At 47.1% G+C, this 21542-nt stretch overlaps 2 protein-coding genes across 3 annotated transcripts; one reads left to right on the forward strand and one right to left on the reverse strand.

Moving 5' to 3' along the window:
* Positions 1-1381: 1381 nt before the first annotated feature.
* On the forward strand, positions 1382-7152 carry LOC114798792 (guanine nucleotide-binding protein G(t) subunit alpha-2-like). The gene is made up of 9 exons (XM_028994751.1): positions 1382-1773; positions 4116-4158; positions 4593-4734; positions 4822-4979; positions 5062-5190; positions 5273-5402; positions 5574-5727; positions 5836-6045; positions 6345-7152. The coding sequence occupies exons 1-8, from the start codon at positions 1656-1658 to the stop codon at positions 6024-6026; spliced, it is 1065 nt and encodes a 354-aa protein (XP_028850584.1). The 5' UTR covers positions 1382-1655; the 3' UTR covers positions 6027-6045; positions 6345-7152.
* Positions 7153-9882: 2730 nt separating this feature from the next.
* On the reverse strand, positions 9883-21277 carry LOC114798791 (guanine nucleotide-binding protein G(k) subunit alpha). Of its 2 annotated transcripts, none has more exons than XM_028994748.1 (9): positions 20915-21277; positions 15592-15634; positions 14747-14888; positions 13398-13555; positions 12364-12492; positions 11568-11697; positions 10902-11055; positions 10138-10349; positions 9883-10054 (listed from the first exon to the last, which is right to left on the reverse strand). In XM_028994748.1, exons 1-8 carry the CDS (start codon positions 21030-21032, stop codon positions 10156-10158), a joined length of 1068 nt encoding a protein of 355 aa, XP_028850581.1. In that variant the 5' UTR covers positions 21033-21277; the 3' UTR covers positions 9883-10054; positions 10138-10155. The 2 variants fall into 2 exon arrangements, with proteins under 2 accessions (XP_028850581.1, XP_028850583.1); XM_028994750.1 differs by lacking the exon at positions 20915-21277 and adding an exon at positions 16027-16746.
* Between the last annotated feature and the right edge of the window lie 265 nt (positions 21278-21542).

A 21542-nucleotide genomic window follows, 5' to 3' on the forward strand; every position in this document is an offset into this window, starting at 1 on the left:
GCTGCAACACTGGTTCTTTTGCACGTTCAGACATTCATTATATAGTGAACAACGTGTCTCTTTAAGACTTTCATAGCACTAAATAAGCGGTAAATAGAGGTAATAATAGGGGTTTCTGTGCACATCATGTCCGTTTGCCCTGAGAAGCTGGAGAAAGGCAGGAAGTTGCCATCTGCCATCATAAAAGCTCCTCGTCCCAGGTTTATCTAGGACTCGGTGAGTAATCTTGTCAATAGATCAACAGAGCTAATGCAGCGGGAGGGGAAGGGGTAGGCCAGAGAGACCGTAATGAGATTGGCACAGATGACTAGAAGGATACCATGATTAGCTTGCTCTATTCCTCTTGGAAGCATTTAGGGATTTGAGTCCCCAGCAACCTGCCACCAGCTTATTCAAAGTGACGTGGGTTTAATTCTGTCCCCTCGCAGAGAGGGGGCTGCGCTGGCAATGGTGGAATGCGGGGCAGGTGACTTTGGGCAGAAACTCACCATTTGGATATCTGGATCGTTTAATGTTGCTGCTTGTTTGACGTCAAGTTGCATAGACGTTTTAGCGGACCGGTGACTTGATGTTCCCATTTGAGTGTCTCTCAGTGACAAAAACCGACAAAGAATAATAAAAGACATGCGCAGTAGTGCATGCAAAAACCCATAAATCATGTGAGTCTGAAGATTGTTTGACCCCACCTCCGTTAATTGTCATTGCAGTGGGTTGGTGATCTCTTAAATCTATAGTGAATGTAAGGGATGATAATTAGGGAGCTTATTGTGGCTACTGCGTCACAGTGAGGGCCAGGCGAGGCATACTGACCTCTGCGGGCTTATGCCATTACAGCCAGTCCTCCGTCCACACACCCGTTACATAATGCACGACTGGATCTTCTGCAAATGTCCATTTTGCACGGCTGCCCGGCCTGTAATGGGGCAGTTAGTGCAATGCCAGACATTGCCAGAGCTTCCTAGAGACAAAAGACAGGCTCCCCCGGTCGAGGTAAACTGAAGACAGGATGTTCTGGGCTCCATTAAAGAAAAATGTAGGCCAGACTAAATGGCCAAAGTGCTGTGCTGTTCTTAGAGCTTTTTTATCCAAACCAAGTTATCTAAATTGTAATCTACTCTGGGTCACAGCGTGCAAACACAGGGACTTGGCCCACACACCCTGGCGCTCCAATGGTCTCGATTTTAGGGCGAAACCTACAGCTCAAGCTGGTCATTTTGCTCATAGATATCTCCCGCCCTCCATCCCACCCTGACAGAACTGGCCATGCTGGGCCATCACGGTCTTACGGTCTTTCGCAACCTTCACTGTGTGCCCTTGTTAGCTAGGCTAATTGGATTGGCCGGTTCACACAGGAAGATCAGAAAAAAACCCTGCCCAATCCCAACCTTAGGCATTAGGTTTGTAGTGAGAGGAATTAGAGTGGACCAAGCCTCGGAGCTGAGAGACAGTTCTGTTCACTTGGGTCCAGAGCAACCTGTCTGACGAGGGTGAGCCCGGGAGACCCAAGCCCCTAGAGTTCCTGCCAGCCTGAGCAGTCCACTCTCGGCCCGTCGCCTCGGTGGGAGCACCAGTTTCTCTGTTCTCTTTGTACAGAGACAGCCGGCAAAATTTCATTCCTCGAGGATTTGGACTCTTTGGACGGGGAAGGTGAAGACATGGGAAGTGGAGCGAGCGCCGAGGATAAAGAAATGGCCAAGAAGTCCAAAGAGCTGGAAAAGCAGCTCCAGGAGGACGCCGACAAGGAGGCCAAGACCGTGAAGCTCCTGCTGCTGGGTAAGGAGACAGTCTCCAATTTTAGGGGTCTTGTCCACTGGATCAAGCAAACATTTTTTGGACTTCTCACCAATTTCCAAGCATTTCTAATCTGCATGATATTTTTCTTCAGCTATTTATACATAATTTGCATAATGAAATGAGTGCAATGTTACTTGCTTCAAGAAAAAAAAACTAAAAAATAACAGGAAAGATTAGAGTCACACTTATCCAGGGAAGGATCCTCAGGCAATTAATATCACGTGTCATCTTGGTGAACCTCGTGAAGAGGAGACTGAGGGGTGCCATGGTTTCATTTTATTTACTTTGATCGTCTTTCCATTAAATTGCTGTTTCACACAAACAGACGTTGATGAACTTACAGTGTCATGTTGAAATTAGAGATTTACAGGCACATATATATATATATATATATATGTACACATACATTTTGATTGTCCCAGCTTCTACTCCATCACATTAATCGCGGTGATGTACGTGTAAATGAAGAGCGGGAAAATTTCTTCCCTTTCACTTGAGCCCCTTCGTTTTTCTGAAGGCAAGCTGAGGTGATGACTTCTTAACAGATCACAACCTCGGCTGCATTATGGTACAGTGACAGCGAGGGAGGAAATCCGATTACTGAGGGGTTAAATCCTGGGGCTCACACTGAGCTCATTTTTGGCTCCAGACCTCAAGGTCTAAAAAAAGACTTAAATTGTGTTGGGTGTACATAATATCACCAAAACAAAATCAAATGATCAATTAGAGTATAGATATAACATGGAATGCATCTGTTAAAAAGGCCAAATCAACCAACGACCACAGCATTCAAACCCCCCTGTCTTGTATTGTGTGGGTCCCACCTCTGACTCCTTGAGATATGGACACCATAAGATCTCTAAAGGTGTCCTGGAATCTGGTACTAATAGATGCTCAGCTGGATTGAGAAAGAGGGAATACGTGTACGTGTGCAAGTACCATCGGTACGAATGCTGGACCCAAAGTTTCCCAGCAGAACCAGGGCACCATTTCACTTCCATAGGGCCTCCTGGTGCCATTTCTGGTAAATGACACACATACACTGAACTAAACATGATTCAATGGACCCGGCACGTTCTTCCATGGCAATTACCATTGTACATGGGGTCAGGATGGACACTCTGATTGCCCCATCTGCAAACTTACAAACTGTGATGGACTCTAATGGACCAGTGCTGAAACCTCAGCAGGCTTGTTACACAACCCTGTGGCTGGATCACCCTTCCATTGTCCTTCCTTGGACCAACCACTGCATACCTGGGACACCCCCTTAGACCCCTTGTTTAGAAGATGCTCTGAGCTCATCATCTAGCATCTAACAAACCAGCTTTATTCACTCACATGAACTTCATTTCCAGGTTCAGGAAATTCATATTATTTTATTGTTTTTTTAAATGGCTTATTGGTCAATCAAGAGCAAGCATGTCATAAAAAGAATAAAAACCATAAAAAAACGGCTTTATAGATTAGAATATTAAGACGTGCAATTGCCTTATAAATTAAATCAGTATTTACCCAGACTAACAATATTCACATTTACAATTATAACAATTATAGAAAAATATATTGCCATGTTTGTGAGTGAAACAGACAGCAAAACAGTGCCATAAAGGATCAAGAATGATGCCGATGGATCGTTCTAGAAGGCAGCAGGAAGTCAAGCAGGACTTTTCCTTGCTCCTGCTAATCGTTTTATCGCATTTCATGTTCATTTCACTTTTTCTAATGATCAGAAACCAAACTTCAGGTAGATAGTACCCATTCAACTGCTATAAATATATATATATACACACACACACACATTGCTGTCATTGAAGAAATTCAGATCTTTCATTATTTGTACACTGTGATTGAAACTGATAATGGGAAAAAAATGGCACAGAATGTGACTGGTTTTGCAATCTTACATAGATATTATGGAAATGTTACATGGTCATGAAGATCCTACAAGTGCCAAGTCTCTTAATCCACTGTACACACAGTAATGGGTGTTTAGCAGGGAGGTTAGGCGGGTTGGAAGTGTCGTCCTCCTAATCAGGATGGGGAGTTAAGCCGATGAGCCGTGACGTACGTCTAGTCTAATTGAAGACCTGATCAGTTTTTATGAGACCCCCCCACTCCCCAGAGCATGTCGAAAATATCAGAGCGATGACCTTTTCCACGCGACCACACCGCAGCTTTCGTGTGAGGTTTTAAACCAGTGGCGTCATTTAAATCAAACTGATGAGCTCACGTCCCAGCTAACAACAGCAGACATGCATCAAGTAAACTGGATCAAATAAAGTTTGTTAAGTTGCTAATTCAATTTCTTATTCTTGAAGGTGCTGGTGAGTCGGGGAAGAGCACAATTGTAAAGCAGATGAAGTGAGTACTTGTCTTATTGCTAATTACTTATTTCCCCTTTTATAGATATGCTTGGGGCTTGAAACATTTGGTCCCCAGATGTTACATTAAGGTGCTAATCTTACATTTACATTTACAGCATTTACCAGACGCCCTTATCCAGACCTCAGGGGGACAGTCCCCCCACCCCTGGTAATAAGTGGGGTTTGAACCTGGGTCTTTGTGGTCATCTGGTTCATGTCACCCACTAGGCTACTAGGTCTTAACATGTAGTAACGACTACTGACCACCAAACAAGCGCAGCTCACTTGAACATTTAGAGCTGAAGTTTTGAGTAACTGTCAAAGATTAGAAATTCATGTCATACTATTTACTTTCATTACACAACGTGTGGAATGCATTGCCTCATTGAGAACGAATCTCTCGGCTTTGACCTTTATATTCTCCCTGCCTAGAATTCTTCACCAAGGTGGTTATACGAAAGAAGAGCAAATGGAATTTCGAGCCATCATCTACGGCAACATCCTGCAGTCTATATTGGCCATCATCAGAGGCATGGAAATGCTGGACATCAGCTATGGAGGCACATCAGCGCAGGTTAGCGGTTCACACCGAGCACTCGTAGGCAGGGGTGTGTGGGCCCACAGAGCGTAGCGGCCTAACTGAGGCAAAATGTGCATTCAGGAAGATGGGCAGAAGCTGCAGAACCTGTCCGACTCCACCGAGGAGGGCACCATGCCGACCGAGCTGGCTGACGTCATCAAGAGGTTGTGGAAGGACTCCGGCGTGCAGGCTGCCTTTGACAGAGCCGCCGAGTATCAGCTCAACGACTCCGCTGGATAGTGAGTACACGAGAAAAAAAAAAAAGCACCCACAATCCTCAGCGGTATCGGGGTGAGTAAAGGCCCAACCCCTCTTTCACAGCTACCTGAACGAGCTGGACAGGATCGCCAAACCGGACTACCTGCCCACGGAGCAGGATGTGCTGCGGTCTCGAGTCAAGACCACCGGCATCATCGAGGAGCAGTTTGGCTGCAAAGAGTTGCACTTCAGGTCAGTCTGGCGCGTCTCCGGCGGCGACGCGGAGGTTTCTTGAAGTCGCCGCGTCTCTAACCGGACCCTTCCTGGTGACCAGGATGTTCGACGTGGGCGGCCAGAGGTCAGAGAGGAAGAAGTGGATCCATTGTTTCGAGGGTGTGACCTGCATCATTTTCTGTGGCGCCCTCAGCGCCTACGACATGGTGCTGGTGGAGGACGATGAAGTGGTGAGTTATATTCCGCTGATAGCATCTTTCCGGGAAAAAAAAATAAGAAGGAGAAGATGGGTATCGGCCCGTCTCCTGATTCACATGAATCCAGCTCACAGGTTTTGCTGTAAGGCTTGGCCGGCTCCTGACTGAGTTCCTCCTCCTCTCTCTTCCCGTTCCGCCCCACAGAACCGCATGCATGAGAGTCTCCATCTATTCAACAGCATCTGCAACCACAGGTTCTTTGCCACCACTTCCATTGTGCTTTTCCTCAACAAGAAAGATCTCTTCCAGGAGAAGATTAAGAAAGTCCACCTGAGTATCTGCTTCCCAGATTATGATGGTAAGTCTGACGGAACCACTTCTTCTTCAGCCACAGTTCAATCTCCCCCACTCAATAAAAGATCTCACATACCGTAAGCATCGCCCTCTCATCTTCACCGAAACCCAGGCCCCAACACGTACGAGGACGCCAGCGGCTACATCAAGTCGCAGTTCGAGGAGCTGAACATGAAGAAGGGCGTGAAGGAGATCTACTCCCACATGACCTGTGCCACAGACACAAAGAACGTCGAGATCGTGTTCAACGCCGTGACAGACATTATCATCAAAGAAAACCTTAAGGACTGCGGCCTGTTCTAAGCACTTAGAACACATGACGGTACGTCCAGATCCTTTTTTTTTTACAGCATTTACCAGACGCCCTTATCCAGAGCGACTTAGAAACAGCAGTGACAGGGACAGTCCCCCCCCTGGAGACACTCAGGGTTAAGTGTCTTGCTCAGGGACACGATGGTAGTAAGTGGGGTTTGAACCTGGGCCTTCTGGTTCATAGGCGAGTGTGTTACCCGCTAGGCCGCTACCTCCCGTGTATCTTCTGTAAAGGACAATCATGATTAGAAAAGGCCCGAATTCGGGTGGCTTTGCTGTGCTGTGATGACGCTCTTCTTCCCCTCGCAGATGCTTCCCTCCTTCCTCCCTCGCCCGAGCAATAGGATTTGTTTGGTTCTGTGCTGAGGGCACAGCAGAGCGACCCGCTGCAGCTGGACCTCCACCCAAGCCCCTGGCCCTCGGACGTCCCCTCTCACGACACCTTTTCGCTGCTCCTTTGCCTGACAGTGAGCTGCGAGTCTCGACTTCAGTTCCTGCGTAGTCGGAAAAACACAAAACCCACATTTTCTTTCTTTATTACTATTATTTTTTTAAAGGCAGAACGGACAAATCTTCACTGAGCGCTAAGAGACACGTCTGGTAATTCGGCTTGTAGACGCCTCCTCATCCTGATCTGTAATTGCTAGAACGATGTGGCCCATTTTTGAAAATCTGCAAGTTGATGTAACTTATTAAACGAAGTAAAGTTATCTGAATAGTCATTTTAATCTGTACAGTGATTAAGCAGTAAATAGTCTTCGTTACCCATTACCAGAACACAGAGTCCCGCAAACCAGAACAGAACTGTTTTTGATGTAATCAGTTAAAACGTGTAAAAAATTATGTTTCTGGGGTCAAACACAGTAGGTGTGCTTTGTAAATAAGAGTAGGCGAATAAAGATTTAATTCCCAAATAATTAAAGCACCGCATGAACAACTCTATATCTATACAAGACTCGTATGAACGAAAGCATGAATGAACAGATATATATTTAAAGGTTTGATGGAAGGAGCTAGAGGCCTGTTGTTCCATTGCGAACCGGAGCTGTAAATCTCTCTTTAACCCTCCTGGCCTGTAAGTGTAGAAAACACGAAATAAAGATGTGCATCAACTTCACCTCACTGCTCCAGTCTCTCGTTTTTTTACCTCCACCACGTGTGACAGGTCAGATGTACATATATTCACTTGTCTTTACGCGTGGACCACAGAACCTCACGTAACATCTGCATTACGTTGAGAGGAAGCACATAAAGCAAGATTTGGGGATATTTCGTGGGGACATCAGAGATGAGCACCGTTTAAGCAGTGGCTTCGAAAGATAGAGCCACTTTGGCCTGCATGTGGCCTGCAAAAAGGGAGAAAAAAACAAAAATCATGTGAGCCTTTTCTGTGTCATTGGCCAGTAGTCATATTAAAATTCTTGTCATTGCATTATTAATTTTTTCTTCCTTTTTCCATAAGAGTGATCCCACAGATGAAGTGTAGCCTGTGCTGGCACTAAAAGTGGGAGAGAAAACTAGGAACAACTGGTCCAATACACAGAGCATTGCTGTAAAATGTCTTATATGCTTGAATATAGTGTATATGTCTAAAAATGGCTGAAAAACAGCAGTAGTATTTAGTAGTGGCATTGTAACGCCACCATGTCACATCAACTCTGATGAAATTCTGCCCCCTAGTGTACGGTTTTTACACTTTCCAGCTGCCACACTGTACCTTTAAGATGTTACAACTCTCCACATTACCATCCATTATTTTCTTGATATCTAAGATTGTTTATAGGGTTTATGGGAGTTTAACACGTTAATTTGCATTCCAAGCAAAGGGGAACTTTTGTCAGTGTCCGATTTCCTGGTAGGCCGATTACATTGATCAGGGCACTCAAGTCTGGAGCATCTCACATTTACTGCACAGAAATTCCTAAATTGGTTTCACAACCAATCAAAACTTGCAATCGGAGCTCATGCGCAGGTCTCTTCAATCAGCTCCATTTGCACAGGGGCAGTTTCCACATTGACAAGTTTTTTTCATGTGTTAAATGAGAAAAAAATCTGCACTTAAATGTTAAAATTTTTATTAGAATTTAATGACATCATTCTGAAAATGTACTTATATTACTTAAAATAGCAATTTATTTCTAACTTCGCCCAATTTTAGCCAGAGATTGAATTGAATGCTTTGACAATATTCATGTTCATGTCTATTATTTGATTCTGTCACCCACTATAACCCTATTAAATAATATATCATATTTTAATTAATTAATTAATTAATTGATTGATTGCAAAGACTCTGATTAATTACATTTAAAAAAAAAATTTAAATACAGAGGTAATTTGTTACTCAAGGCTACTATATATCATGATGTCGAGCCTTGAGTTACATTATGGACATCATGGGTGGAACACCTGTGTTTCTGCAGTGTGGACTGCAGCGGCTCACCATGGACTGGATCTGGACAACGCAGAAGTCTTGGATGAACATCAAAAAACAAAACCACCTAATTTAATGTAACTGTACATTACATATCAGTCTAATATTACTGTTGCTAATATAACATATTAAAATGGAAACTAACATCAAATGTAAAAGTCAACACAGGTAATTGATATTAATTAAATGAGTCATTAAAATGAGTGAAATGGAATGTCAGTCCTGAATGAACAAAAGTGAAGAACATTGTGCTTTTAATCCCTGAAGTTAAATATATGAAAAAACAAGCAAGAACAAGGCAGCGAGTCAAAATGTGATGCAGTGCTTTAATACATATTAGTGGTCAATTCTCCAAAAGGAACTGAAAGCACCGTTCAGCTGCTTGTCTTTTTGAAAGCTATAAAAGGAACAATAATAAAATCAGATGATCTTCGTGCACCATCGAACAGTGTTGAGAAACTATTCATTCGAACAAAGCCGAACTGTACCGGCTCTGTCCGCGGATCCACCTCCAGGCGCAGTGCAGCCATTTTAATAGGTGGAAGGGCTCACAATCTCTCACACAAGACCGCGGTCGGAACATTGGCAGAACATTCTCTGTACAAAGAGTGAAGGCATGCTACGGGGCCGCAGCGCCCCCGAAAACAGAACACTTATGTCCATTGAAAACGTTCCCTCAAGCACAAACCCGTTGATGTTTGGTCCAATGTAAAATTTTCTCTTTTTTGCTTTAGATGAAAATCCACAGGATTAAGGAGAAAAGGATCAAGTGCGCCTTGAGAAGAACCAAGCAGAGATGCCACGACAGGACTACATTTGAGCAGCAGTCAGCATCAAGGCCATGAGAAAGTCGATCTAGGGTGAAATGTACATGCTGGGCTGTAGTGGATCCTTACATAGAAAATAGCGTTTCATCAAAATGTCACCCATGTATTGTTAGTTGCAAAAAAAAAAAAAAAAAAAAAAAAAAAAAAAAAAAACATCAATCTGTTCTTTTTAGTTATAGTTGGCAATGGCTATTAAAATTTTCTATTGGCGAGCCTGTAAAAAGAACAAAAGAAAGAAAAAGGAGGTTTTAGAGAGTAGCACACAGTTTCCGCCAGATTCTTAAAAAAAAAAAAAAAAAAGACCAGGTTAGACCAGGTTATTAAAAGAAATATATATTAATAAGTTATCAAACGTGTGAAAACAAATCTAGTCTACTGGCGCGAGTGTGGGGGAAGGGGGAAGTCACAGTTCTTATGGCACAGACAGACACGCCCGCAGGGCGGGGCTAACAGTCTGGGTGGGGTAGTTCAGCCATGCATAGTACCAAGCGAGTCGGCTGCTTGTTATCTGGCAGCTCATCCCCGGTCACCAAAACGCTTTGCTGCATGCGGGATGCCACGTCCCAGGAAATGAAAAACAGAAAAATACGATTTTTAAAATTTATTCCCCCCCCGACAACCTCTGGTGGCTGAACATGGAGGAAAAGCCTCCAGCGTGCGGACCATGCGGAGTTTTAAATGTTCCGTGTGTACAGCCGGGTGATTGTCTCAGTTCTCCCAAATCTTTTCCTACACAGACGTCCCAGAATCCTCGAGGCCTGCAGGTGGGAGGGAACAGATCATTAATACGAGTTTTAACCACGGGCTGACGAACAAGCCACGTAGCGCCAGTCCAACACACCGTTTAAAAGCAGCACGCTCAGTAGTAAAGGCCACATTCCTTCAGGTTGTTCTTGATGATGACGTCGGTGACCGCGTCGAACACGAACTGCACGTTCTTGGTGTCGGTGGCGCAGGTGAAGTGGGTGTAGATCTCCTTGGTGTTTTTCTGCCGGTTCAGGCCCTCGAACTGACACTGGATGTAGGCGGCAGCCTCTTCGTACGTGTTTGAGCCTGAACAGACACAGATTGGCACATGGGAGTTCACCAGAAAGCGAGCATTGAAGAACAACCCTAAAATGAGCGGAACAGTGAACTTTGAAAGGGGTTCTCTGCTCCTGCCCAGCCCCATAAATCCTGTCCGTTTACACAGAGGGACGGCCACTCTTCAACAGAGCCACTCCAGGAGACCCCAGCCTGACCGCCTCACACATCAACAGAGCTCACTGGAAAACGCTGATTCTTAAAACATAGAAACTAATAATGTAAAAAAAAAAAAAAAAACGATTAAATGATTCAGTGAATTGGATTTTTAAATAAAAAAAAAATGTGTTGGCTCCTGTGAACGTTCCTTCCAATTATTGCTCCATACCTTCCATCCCACTAGAGACACTGGGCACCACGTCTCATTCGTATTAGGCGTGCAGTGTGCCAATGTACACTGTAAAAAGCATTTAAAAAAAATAATAAAACCTGAATGACAAGACAGTGCCGCAAAGCTCATGATGGATCTGAATGCGTTCATCAATAGCGCACGTTCCACAAAAACACAAAACATTTCCTCACCAGGGTATTCCGGGTAGCAGATGGTGAGAGGGCTCCTCTTGACCTTCTCTTCAAACAGGTCCTTCTTGTTGAGGAACAGGATAATGGAGGTGTCCGTGAACCACTTGTTGTTGCAGATGCTGTCAAAGAGCTTCATGCTCTCCAGCATGCGGTTCTGCAGACGGCGCAACAGAACGAACCTTTCATTAGCCCCCGCATCGCGACCCAATCGTTACGGCCCCCCTGGTTGGTCGTCCCGACCGTGCGGAATTACCCTGGCGAGCAGGGAGCTCCACAAAAGAGCTTTTATCGTGAGGCGCCCGGCTCTGCCGAAGCTCTCCAGCTCACCACCGTGATCAAGAAGACCAAAACTGACCTGCCGTCAATATAAAATCATGCGTTCGTGTGTTTGTATGGCAATTACAGAACTGGAAAGGAAGTCCAAAATCCACAACGGATCCGGTCGGTGGTGAACGTGCCAAAGTAGGGTGAGATTCGACACTCATTAAACTAAACGAGCTGGCCGATTTTTACGAGATGTCTGGGAAATGAATGAAGCTTCTGTCGTTTATTCAGACGCGTCCCCGCGTTTACGACTGGATTAATGCAGAGAAATCGGCGTATCGCTGCCCGTATCGTTACAATCTCTACTCATTACGCTCTCTACTGAGGAGATTTGCTCCTCACCATCTCCTCATCTTCTGCCAAGACAAGGTCATAGTCACTGAGGGCCACGCAGAAGATGATTGCGGTGACGCCCTCGAAGCAGTGGATCCACTTCTTCCTCTCGGAGCGCTGTCCCCCCACGTCGAACATCCTGCACGACAGAAGACACGCAACAGAAGGCATCACGATGCTGCAAAGCCCACATATTCCACATCTCTTCACATGTTCCTCTGAGCCCCGAATTACTCTCTATTAACAGCCCATTTACATTTACAGCATTTACCAGACGCCCTTATCCAGAGCGACTTACAGTCAGTAGTTACAGGGACAGCCCCCCCCTGGAGACACTCAGGGTTAAGTGTCTTGCTCAGGGACACAATGGTAGTAAGTGTAGTAGATGTAGTATACGGGCCATGATCACTAAACTCACGGTATTTATGCCTTTCAAAACAAGAAAGACCCACAAAATAGTGCAGGTCGAGACAAACTAGGCAGACAAGTAGCAGCAATGAGTGTATGTGGTATATGATCTGCTATGACAATAATAATAGTGGTAGTGGTACGAAATTATACGATCACCATAACATTAGATTAGGGGGTGGTGGTAGCCTAGTGGTAAACTCACTCGCCTATGAACGAGAAGACCCAGGTTCAAACCCCACTTACTACCATCGTGTCCCTGAGCAGGACACTTAACCCTGAGTGTCTCCAGGGGGGGACTGTCCCTGTAACTACTGATTGTAAGTCGCTCTGGATGAGGGCGCCTGGTAAATGCTGTAAATGTAAAATGTAGATTAAAGATTACGTCGGTACTGACTTGAAGTAGAGCTCCTTGAAGGTGAAGTGCGTTTCCACGATGCCGGTGGTTTTAACTCTGGTCCTCAGCACGTCCTGCTGGGTGGGGATGTAGCTTTGCTGGGATATGCGGTCCAGGTCATTCAGGTAACTGTAGGACACGGGTGAGGATGCAGTGATCAACGCTATAAACTGTTCAAACAGGAATAATTCGGGTTAATCACGATACTCAAACGGTTATATTGACAAGACCCATATTTTTTTTACTGTCTGGCAGCTTTTCATATCTGAGGTGTGAATATTAGTTTTGAGCTGTGATCTTAAATCCGCGGCGTGTGTTCTGACGCCTGGATAAAACAAGCCCGTGCAGAACATCAACACTGAAGGGTCATACGCTGCTGGCCTTCCAGCACCCTGAGACCGGGCCCTGCTGTGAGGATAGGATTTTCCCCATGTAGATTCATATAGTGCAAGAACTTTCTCTGATTGGTCACATTTATCGCCGTGGCAACAACAAAAGTAAACAAAGGAAGCAGGTTTTATATTATATTACATGAATTTACCACTTAAGGAAAATCATACATTTTGAAAATGTGGCGCGGTTCCGTCTCGAAAACAACATGCTGATGCACTGGAGTCGCCGAAGGCGATTAACCAGACAACACAGGAGGTGGCGTACATTAATCATACGTAACTGTGAGAACAACATCAAAGTGTAGCCATAATTCACCGTTGTCAAATTATGCGGCAGCGTTTGATCGTGTTTTGGGTCGGTACGTGTTCTCACCAGGAGGACCGTACCAGAGTTCGCGAAACGATTCTTATAGCTAACTATGAAAGCACCCTAAAACGTGGGTTGTGGGATAATCCTTCACGTCAGGCCTGAGAGGTCGTGTGTGGATGTGGGTTTTAAGCTCTGGACTCCCCTGCTGATATTATTTGGACTGAACTCCCTGGTGAATCGTCAAAGCAAATCTGAAAATCCACATGTTCACACAAGACCCAGGAATGCAAGATCCACCTTGCTCAGGGACAGGAAAAACAGCGTCGCCTTACTATGAGGCGGAGTCGTTGAGCTGGTACTCTCTGGAGCGGTTGAAGCAGGCCTGCACACCGCCGTCCACCCACAGCCTGCGGATGACCCCGGCCAGCTCCGCCGACATCACGCCCTCTTCCGCCGTGCCCGCCAGGACAAACAGCTGCCGGGCATCGTCCTGGACCACCACACAGAGAGTTCGGGAAACAAACGGGAGACCCCGAGCTTCCAGTCAGAGCAGCTTTCAACACAAACAGACTACAAATGGCAGACAAGCAGCCTGACTCCAGATGTGCAAAAAAGACTGTTTATTAGTTCAGGAATGACCGGAGATGACCCTGCACTGAAAGACAAGATGTCCAAAAACATATGGTTGGTCTTAAAGGTGCAATGTGTACGATCTGACCACCGGGATATTTCACACTCCACCCACTAGGGGGCAGTATTAAAAAAAAAGTGAAGTTATTGTCACTTGTGATACACAGCAGCATAGCACACGGTTCACACAGTGAAATTTGTCCTCTGCATTTAACCCATCACCCTGAGTGAGCAGTGGGCAGCCATGACAGGCGCCCGGGGAGCAGTGTGTGGGGACGGCACTTTGCTCAGTGGCATAAATGCGCTTTTGCCTCCTCTGTTTTTTTTTGCCACTATTGACCTTTGCTCTGTTCATAGTGCAGGTTCTGCTGCTTTCTGGGGGGGGGCTTTAAGACTATTCTCCAGTTTTATATCAAATGGCCTTGAGAAGGTGGTCCTGTCACAGCCGCAGTCATTCTTCCATGTAAAAACACCTCCACACTGTTAAAGCTTCTTAATCTTTTATAAATTGCTGAATGCTGAGTTTCTGCTGCCTGTGTGTGTTTAGGTTTAGCTGTCAATCAACAAAGTCAACATTAGAGGCTTTGCTTTCGATTAGTTTACATCATGGATATTTGAGAGGATTGGTGGATTTCATCCCAAGGCCATCTTAATAGCGGTGTTCCTCAGACGTCAATCTTTAGTCCGGTTTTGTTTGACCTTTATAAGTTTGGAGGATTAAAGCACAGCATGTTCTTCTGCAGAAAACTTATTTCTCTCTCAAAAACAAATCTCTACTGTGTCTCTTGCTGAGGACATTAAGAATATAGATCATGCTTTTTGGCCTCTCCAACACACTCTAGTAACAACATGCTCCCTTTCTGCCAAAGATAAACACTGTTATTAACTTCAGCTGACAAAATGTCGGCAATTCGATAAAAAAATTCCAAATTAACTCATTTGCTGCAACACCTAAGTACGTAATTTCTTACGTCTTGTGCAGGCTTGGCTCACACGGCCAAATTCAAGTGATGTGTGCTGACAACCGGGCGGTTAAGCAACAAACACGTACTGCTCTGGCGGCATCTCCGAAGTCGATCTTCAGTCGGCCCATGGCCCTGATGATGGCAATGATGGACTGGATGGTGTTGCTGTACACCACCACCTTGTACTGTTTGCACTCTTCTTCTGAATAACCATCTTCGTGGATGATCCTTAGACAAAGGAATAAAGAACTGATCAGGATGGTAAAGCTACAGAATTATAAACACTGTTCAAGGTTAATGTTAAGGTGTATAAATTAACCTATTTTCATGACCATTTCCGTTGGTAGATTCTCACTGAAGGCATCAAAACTCCACATGTGTTCATTCATAGTTATGTACTTAACAAAAAGTGGAGATCTGACCTCCACAGTCACCGGACCTGAACCCAATCCAGATGGTTTGGGGTGAGCTGGACCAACAAGTGCTAAACACCTCTGGGAACTCCTTCAAGACTGTTGGAGAAGCATTTCAGGTGACGACCTCTTGAAGCTCATCGAGAGAATGCCAAGAGTGTGCAAAGCAGTAATCAGAGCAAAGAAACTAGAATATAAAACATGTTTTCACTTATTTCACCTTTTTTTGTTAAGTACAGAACTCCACATGTGTTCATTCATAGTTTTGATGCCTTCAGTGAGAATCTACCAACGTAAATGCTCATGAAAATAAAGAAAACACATCGAATAAGAAGGTATCCAAACTTTTGGCCTGTACTGTATGTTTGTGTGCGTATGCATGAATGAACATATTTTTGTTCTATTTATCTTTATTATGCTCTCTCCTTAGTTAATGCACTGTTGTAGAAGGTGCAATGATAGTTTATGCACTACACAAAAATAAAACCACCAGGCCAAATTGTGAAAAGAAAACTTACTTCATCTGCTTCACTATCGTGCTTTTCCCCGACTCCCCAGCACCTGGAGATTAAAAAAAATAAAATAAATCAAGAGGCGATAATAACCCAGAGCCAGGCCTATGTATCCTCTGGCCAATCACAAGCCCTTCAGGAGGCTGCTACGTGATGAATGGCGCCTTTCAACTTCTCCTTCCAACATCACAAGCCCAGCAGGAACACGGGCGCAAACCTTTCTGTTTAAAGTTTCTTTTTTTTTTTTTTTTTTATTATTTCAGGGCAGATTAAATGTCATGTAGATGAAAGGTCGGCCTGACGCAGTCATCCTGGGTCCGGCGCTCTGCAGGCACAAATATTTTACCGAGCCATTCAGGGCTGGAATCAGGAGTCGATGTGGAAATGAGCGGAGTTTGGAAGAGAAAAACACACACACACACACACACACACACTTCCTACATTGTTCTAGCTTTCTGAAATCACACAGATCATCTTCAGGGCAACACTGCAGCAGGAACCAGTATCTGCTACTGACATTCTCGTGGCCCCCCTCCCGGTATCTCCAGAGCAGAACCACAGAAATTCCCAACCAGCGAGATCAGATGCGTACTGAATTCTTGCGGCCCACGCTTAGGCCAAAAAGGCATGACATTTTTTTCCCCAGCTGCGGCTCAAGAGAGAGAAGGTTAATGAGGGATCCAGCGGTAGTGAAGGAAGAACAACCAGAACTGTACCGGAGAAGGTAGCAGCCTGGTGGGTCAGACGCTCACGTATGAACCAGATGACCACAAAGGCCCAAGTTCGAACCCCGTTTACTACCATCGCGTCCATCTCTCTGGTGGTAGCCTAGTGGGTAACACACTCGCCTGTGAACCAGAAGGCCCAGGTTCGAACCCCGCTTACTACCATCGCGTCCATCTCTCTGGTGGTAGCCTAGTGGGTAACACACTCGCTTGTGAACCTGAAGGCTCAGGTTCGAACCCCGCTTACTACCATCGTGTCCATCTCTCTGGTGGTAGCCTAGTGGGTAACACACTCGCTTGTGAACCTGAAGGCTCAGGTTTGAACCCCGCTTACTACCATCGTGTCCATCTCTCTGGTGGTAGCCTAGTGGGTAACACACCCGCCTGTGAACCTGAAGGTCCAGGTTCGAACCCCGCTTACTACCATCGCGTCCATCTCTCTGGTGGTAGCCTAGTGGGTAACACACTCGCTTGTGAACCTGAAGGCTCAGGTTCGAACCCCGCTTACTACCATCGTGTCCATCTCTCTGGTGGTAGCCTAGTGGGTAACACACCCGCCTGTGAACCAGAAGGTCCAGGTTTGAACCCCGCTTACTACCATCGTGTCCATCTCTCTGGTGGTAGCCTAGTGGGTAACACACTCGCTTGTGAACCTGAAGGCTCAGGTTTGAACCCCGCTTACTACCATCGTGTCCATCTCTCTGGTGGTAGCCTAGTGGGTAACACACCCGCCTGTGAACCAGAAGGTCCAGGTTCGAACCCCGCTTACTACCATCGTGTCCATCTCTCTGGTGGTAGCCTAGTGGGTAACACACTCGCTTGTGAACCTGAAGGCTCAGGTTCGAACCCCGCTTACTACCATCGTGTCCATCTCTCTGGTGGTAGCCTAGTGGGTAACACACCCGCCTGTGAACCAGAAGGTCCAGGTTCGAACCCCGCTTACTACCATCGCGTCCATCTCTCTGGTGGTAGCCTAGTGGGTAACACACTCGCTTGTGAACCTGAAGGCCCAGGTTCGAACCCCGCTTACTACCATCGCGTCCGTCTCTCTGGATAAGACTGATAAAGTCCTTGAATGTAGATGTGGTGCCACCGCACCGAGGTTCCTGGAAAAAGGAAGAAACTGTGAGGAAGGGGGGAGGGCGCCAACGTGCACACAGCCGTGAAGAAACGGTGCTTACAGTGCTCAGGTTCCCTCACCAGCGTCAGGAGGATCATCTGCATTTATAACAAAACCGATAGATTGTCAGAAGGGCTGTTACGCATCTCCATGGGAACTGTTACGAGCGCCGCGTTGGAAAAGGAGCGCCACGGCATGCCGCCGCATTAGCATTCTGGGGGGGGGGGGGCTGAAGAATGAGTTCCACAAGAACCGCTCATCTCGGTCCTCTGGGTAAACTTGGCAAGTCTCGCCACATTTCAGTCCCGCCCCCTCAGCACAAGAAGACCCCTCCCCTTTTTAATGAATGAAAAAAAAACACACACAAAAAATTAAATTCCATCCAATTTTACTACAGAACGCAGAACGTTCCCCACCAGCTATGAAGCAGGCGTGTGCAGGGCAGTGGCGGGACAAGATTGATATGAGGAAATACAACCGCCAGAGAGGAGGAAGTGGCTTCGCACGTCGAGTTACGAAACGTTACGAGGCGCCGCTGTTGCGACAGACCCCCGGATCCCTCGCCTCTTTCAGCCAGGTCAGCGCTGCCCCGCAGGAGGACATGTTTCATTAGGCCCGCTGAATAGAGTTCCCGCCGCCCAAGCACGGCGGCTTTATGGAGTTTGCAGAAGCCGCTCCGTCCAGCTCTGTTCCAACACCAACAAAAGGGAAGCAGCCGTGCCGGGAAACCTGCTTTAAAAATGCTCCATTTTCCTTCCTCGGAGATCCTACGGCAGAACTGCTGGTATGACACAGCAGTACATTTCACAACTCTTACAGCAGACAATAAACTAGCCATTTCACACATGCTGCACACCTTCATGCACCACAAGAGCTGTTAACAGGATAATAAGTTCACCTCATGTCCGACAAGAAGACAAAAAGATGACTAACATTTCACTATCGCGTCACATCAAAAGACACCCACAGCTGAAACCAGAATAGTCCCAGACAATAACTTCATTTTTACAACCACTGCATGTGTCTAGGCCCGGTGACCATCATCTAGTTGGAGCCCAGTGACCATCACCTCGTTAGAGCCCGGTGACCATCATCTCGTTAGAGCCCGGTGACCATCATCTAGTTGGAGCCCAGTGACCATCATCTCGTTAGAGCCCGGTGACCATCATCTCGTTAGAGCCCGGTGACCATCATCTAGTTGGAGCCCAGTGACCATCATCTCGTTAAGAGTCCGGGGACAACCATCTCGTTAAGAGTCCGGGGACAACCATCTCGTTAAGAGTCCGGTGACAATCATCGCGTTAGAGCCTGGTTACAATCATCTCGTTAAGAGTCCGGTGACCATCATCGCGTTAGAGCCTGGTGACAACCATCTCGTTAAGAGTCCGGTGACAACCATCTCGTTAAGAGTCCGGTGACCATCATCTCGTTAGAGCCCGGTTACAATCATCTCGTTAGAGCCCGGTTACAATCATCTCGTTAGAGCCCGGTTACAATCATCTCGTTAGAGCCCGGTGACAATCATCTCGTTAGAGCCCGGTTACAATCATCTTGCTAGAGCCCGGTTACAATCATCTCGTTAGGTCCATCATCTCGTTAGAGCCTGGTTACAATCATCTCGTTACAGCCAGGTGACCATCGTCCTAGTTACAGCCAGGTGACCATCGTCCTAGTTACAGCCCGGTGACCATCGTCCTAGTTACAGCCCGGTGACCATCGTCCTAGTTACAGCCCGGTGACCATCGTCCTAGTTACAGCCCGGTGACCATCGTCCTAGTTACAGCCCGGTGACCATCGTCTCGTTACAGCCCGGTGACCATCGTATCGTTACAGCCAGGTGACCATCGTCTCGTTACAGCCAGGTGACCATCGTCTCGTTACAGCCAGGTGACCATCATCCTAGTTACAGCCCGGTGACCATCATCCTAGTTACAGCCCGGTGACCATCGTCTCGTTACAGCCAGGTGACCATCGTCTCGTTACAGCCAGGTGACCATCATCTCGTTAGAGCCCGGTTACAATCATCTTGCTAGAGCCCGGTTACAATCATCTTGCTATAGCCCGGTTACAATCATCTCGTTAGGTCCATCATCTCGTTAGAGCCTGGTTACAATCATCTTGTTAGAGCCCGGTGACAATCATCTCGTTACAGCCCGGTGACCATCATCCTAGTTACAGCCCGGTGACCATCGTCTCGTTACAGCCAGGTGACCATCGTCTCGTTACAGCCAGGTGACCATCATCCTAGTTACAGCCCGGTGACCATCATCCTAGTTACAGCCCGGTGACCATCATCCTAGTTACAGCCCGGTGACCATTGTCTCGTTACAGCCAGGTGACCATTGTCTCGTTACAGCCAGGTGACCATCGTCCTAGTTACAGCCAGGTGACCATCGTCTCGTTACAGCCAGGTGACCATCGTCTCGTTACAGCCAGGTGACCATCATCCTAGTTACAGCCCGGTGACCATCATCCTAGTTACAGCCCGGTGACCATCATCCTAGTTACAGCCCGGTGACCATTGTCTCGTTACAGCCAGGTGACCATTGTCTCGTTACAGCCAGGTGACCATCGTCCTAGTTACAGCCAGGTGACCATCGTCCTAGTTACAGCCAGGTGACCATTGTCTCGTTACAGCCAGGGTGACCATCATCCTAGTTACAGCCAGGTGACCATCATCCTAGTTACAGCCAGGTGACCATAGTCTCGTTACAGCCAGGTGACCATCGTCTCGTTACAGCCAGGTGACCATCATCCTAGTTACAGCCTGGTGACCATCATCCTAGTTACAGCCCGGTGACCATCGTCTCGTTACAGCCGGTGACCATCGTCTCGTTACAGCCCGGTGACCATCGTATCGTTACAGCCAGGTGACCATCGTCTCGTTACAGCCAGGTGACCATCATCCTAGTTACAGCCAGGTGACCATCGTCCTCGTTACAGCCAGGTGACCATCATCCTAGTTACAGCCAGGTGACCATCATTCTAGTTACAGCCAGGTGACCATCGTCTCGTTACAGCCCGGTGACCATCATCCTAGTTACAGCCAGGTGACCATCGTCTCGTTACAGCCAGGTGACCATCGTCTCGTTAAAGCCCGGTGACCATCGTCTCGTTACAGCCAGGTGACCATCGTCTCGTTAAAGCCCGGTGACCATCGTCTCGTTACAGCCTGGTGACCATCGTCCTAGTTACAGCCCGGTGACCATCGTCTCGTTACAGCCCAGTGACCATCGTCTCGTTAAACCCTGGTAAAAAGTCTTCCTGCATAGCAGCCCGCCAGTAAACGTCCATGGTTCTGGCAGAACCAAACACCGTGTTAGATCGGTGTTAAAACGCCGCATGCAACGCTCTGAAGAGCCCGGAGAACGTGCTGGAACGCAGCAGCAACGCAGCCCAACCTATCCAGACCGAGAAATGGTGGAACAACAAGTGCGTTCCCAGTTCTGGGGAAACTTCTTGTTCTGTTCTCTCTCTCTCTCACCGAGCAGGAGCAGCTTGACCTCCCGGGACGCCTTCTCTCCGTCTTCCCGCAGATTCCGGTCGATCATTTTACTCCTCTCCACCGCCGCCTTGTCCTCGGCGCTCAGCGTGCAGCCCATCTTAATTCCGCCTTTTTTAAAAACACCGACGGTGGACCCGGCAGCAGGAACGGACGCTTCTCCGGACCGGGAGGAGCGCGGGGGGGACGCGGGGAAGGCGGCGGGGGGGGGACGGCAGGCGGCGCCACTTCCCACGTGGGAGAGGCAGCTTCACGCCGAGAGCCACGACGCGTCCGATTCGGCGCTCGCCGTCACGCCGCAGCCATCGAGGGGCTTGTTAGCACGACGAGCTAACGGGCAGGAATTCCGAGAGAGGGGGGGGGACCCTCCGGAGGTCAGGGGTCAGTCTGCGGGACAGGGGGGGGGGTCTGGCTGAGGCTGAGAAAGTTCCTGATGCCGCCGCCGCTGCGAGAAAAATGCAGAAATGCCGTAAAAAAAAAAAAAAAAGAGGGATGTGGTGATGGTGGGGGGTTCTGGGAAATGTAGTCCGAATTCAGGAAACGGAATAACTAATTAACTCTCAATTCATTACACGTACGTAATTATCTGTACATGCCTATAATAACCGAC

The sequence above is a fragment of the Denticeps clupeoides genome, chromosome 10, assembly GCF_900700375.1.
Source record: "Denticeps clupeoides chromosome 10, fDenClu1.1, whole genome shotgun sequence".
Taxonomy (NCBI): Eukaryota; Metazoa; Chordata; class Actinopteri; order Clupeiformes; family Denticipitidae; genus Denticeps; species Denticeps clupeoides.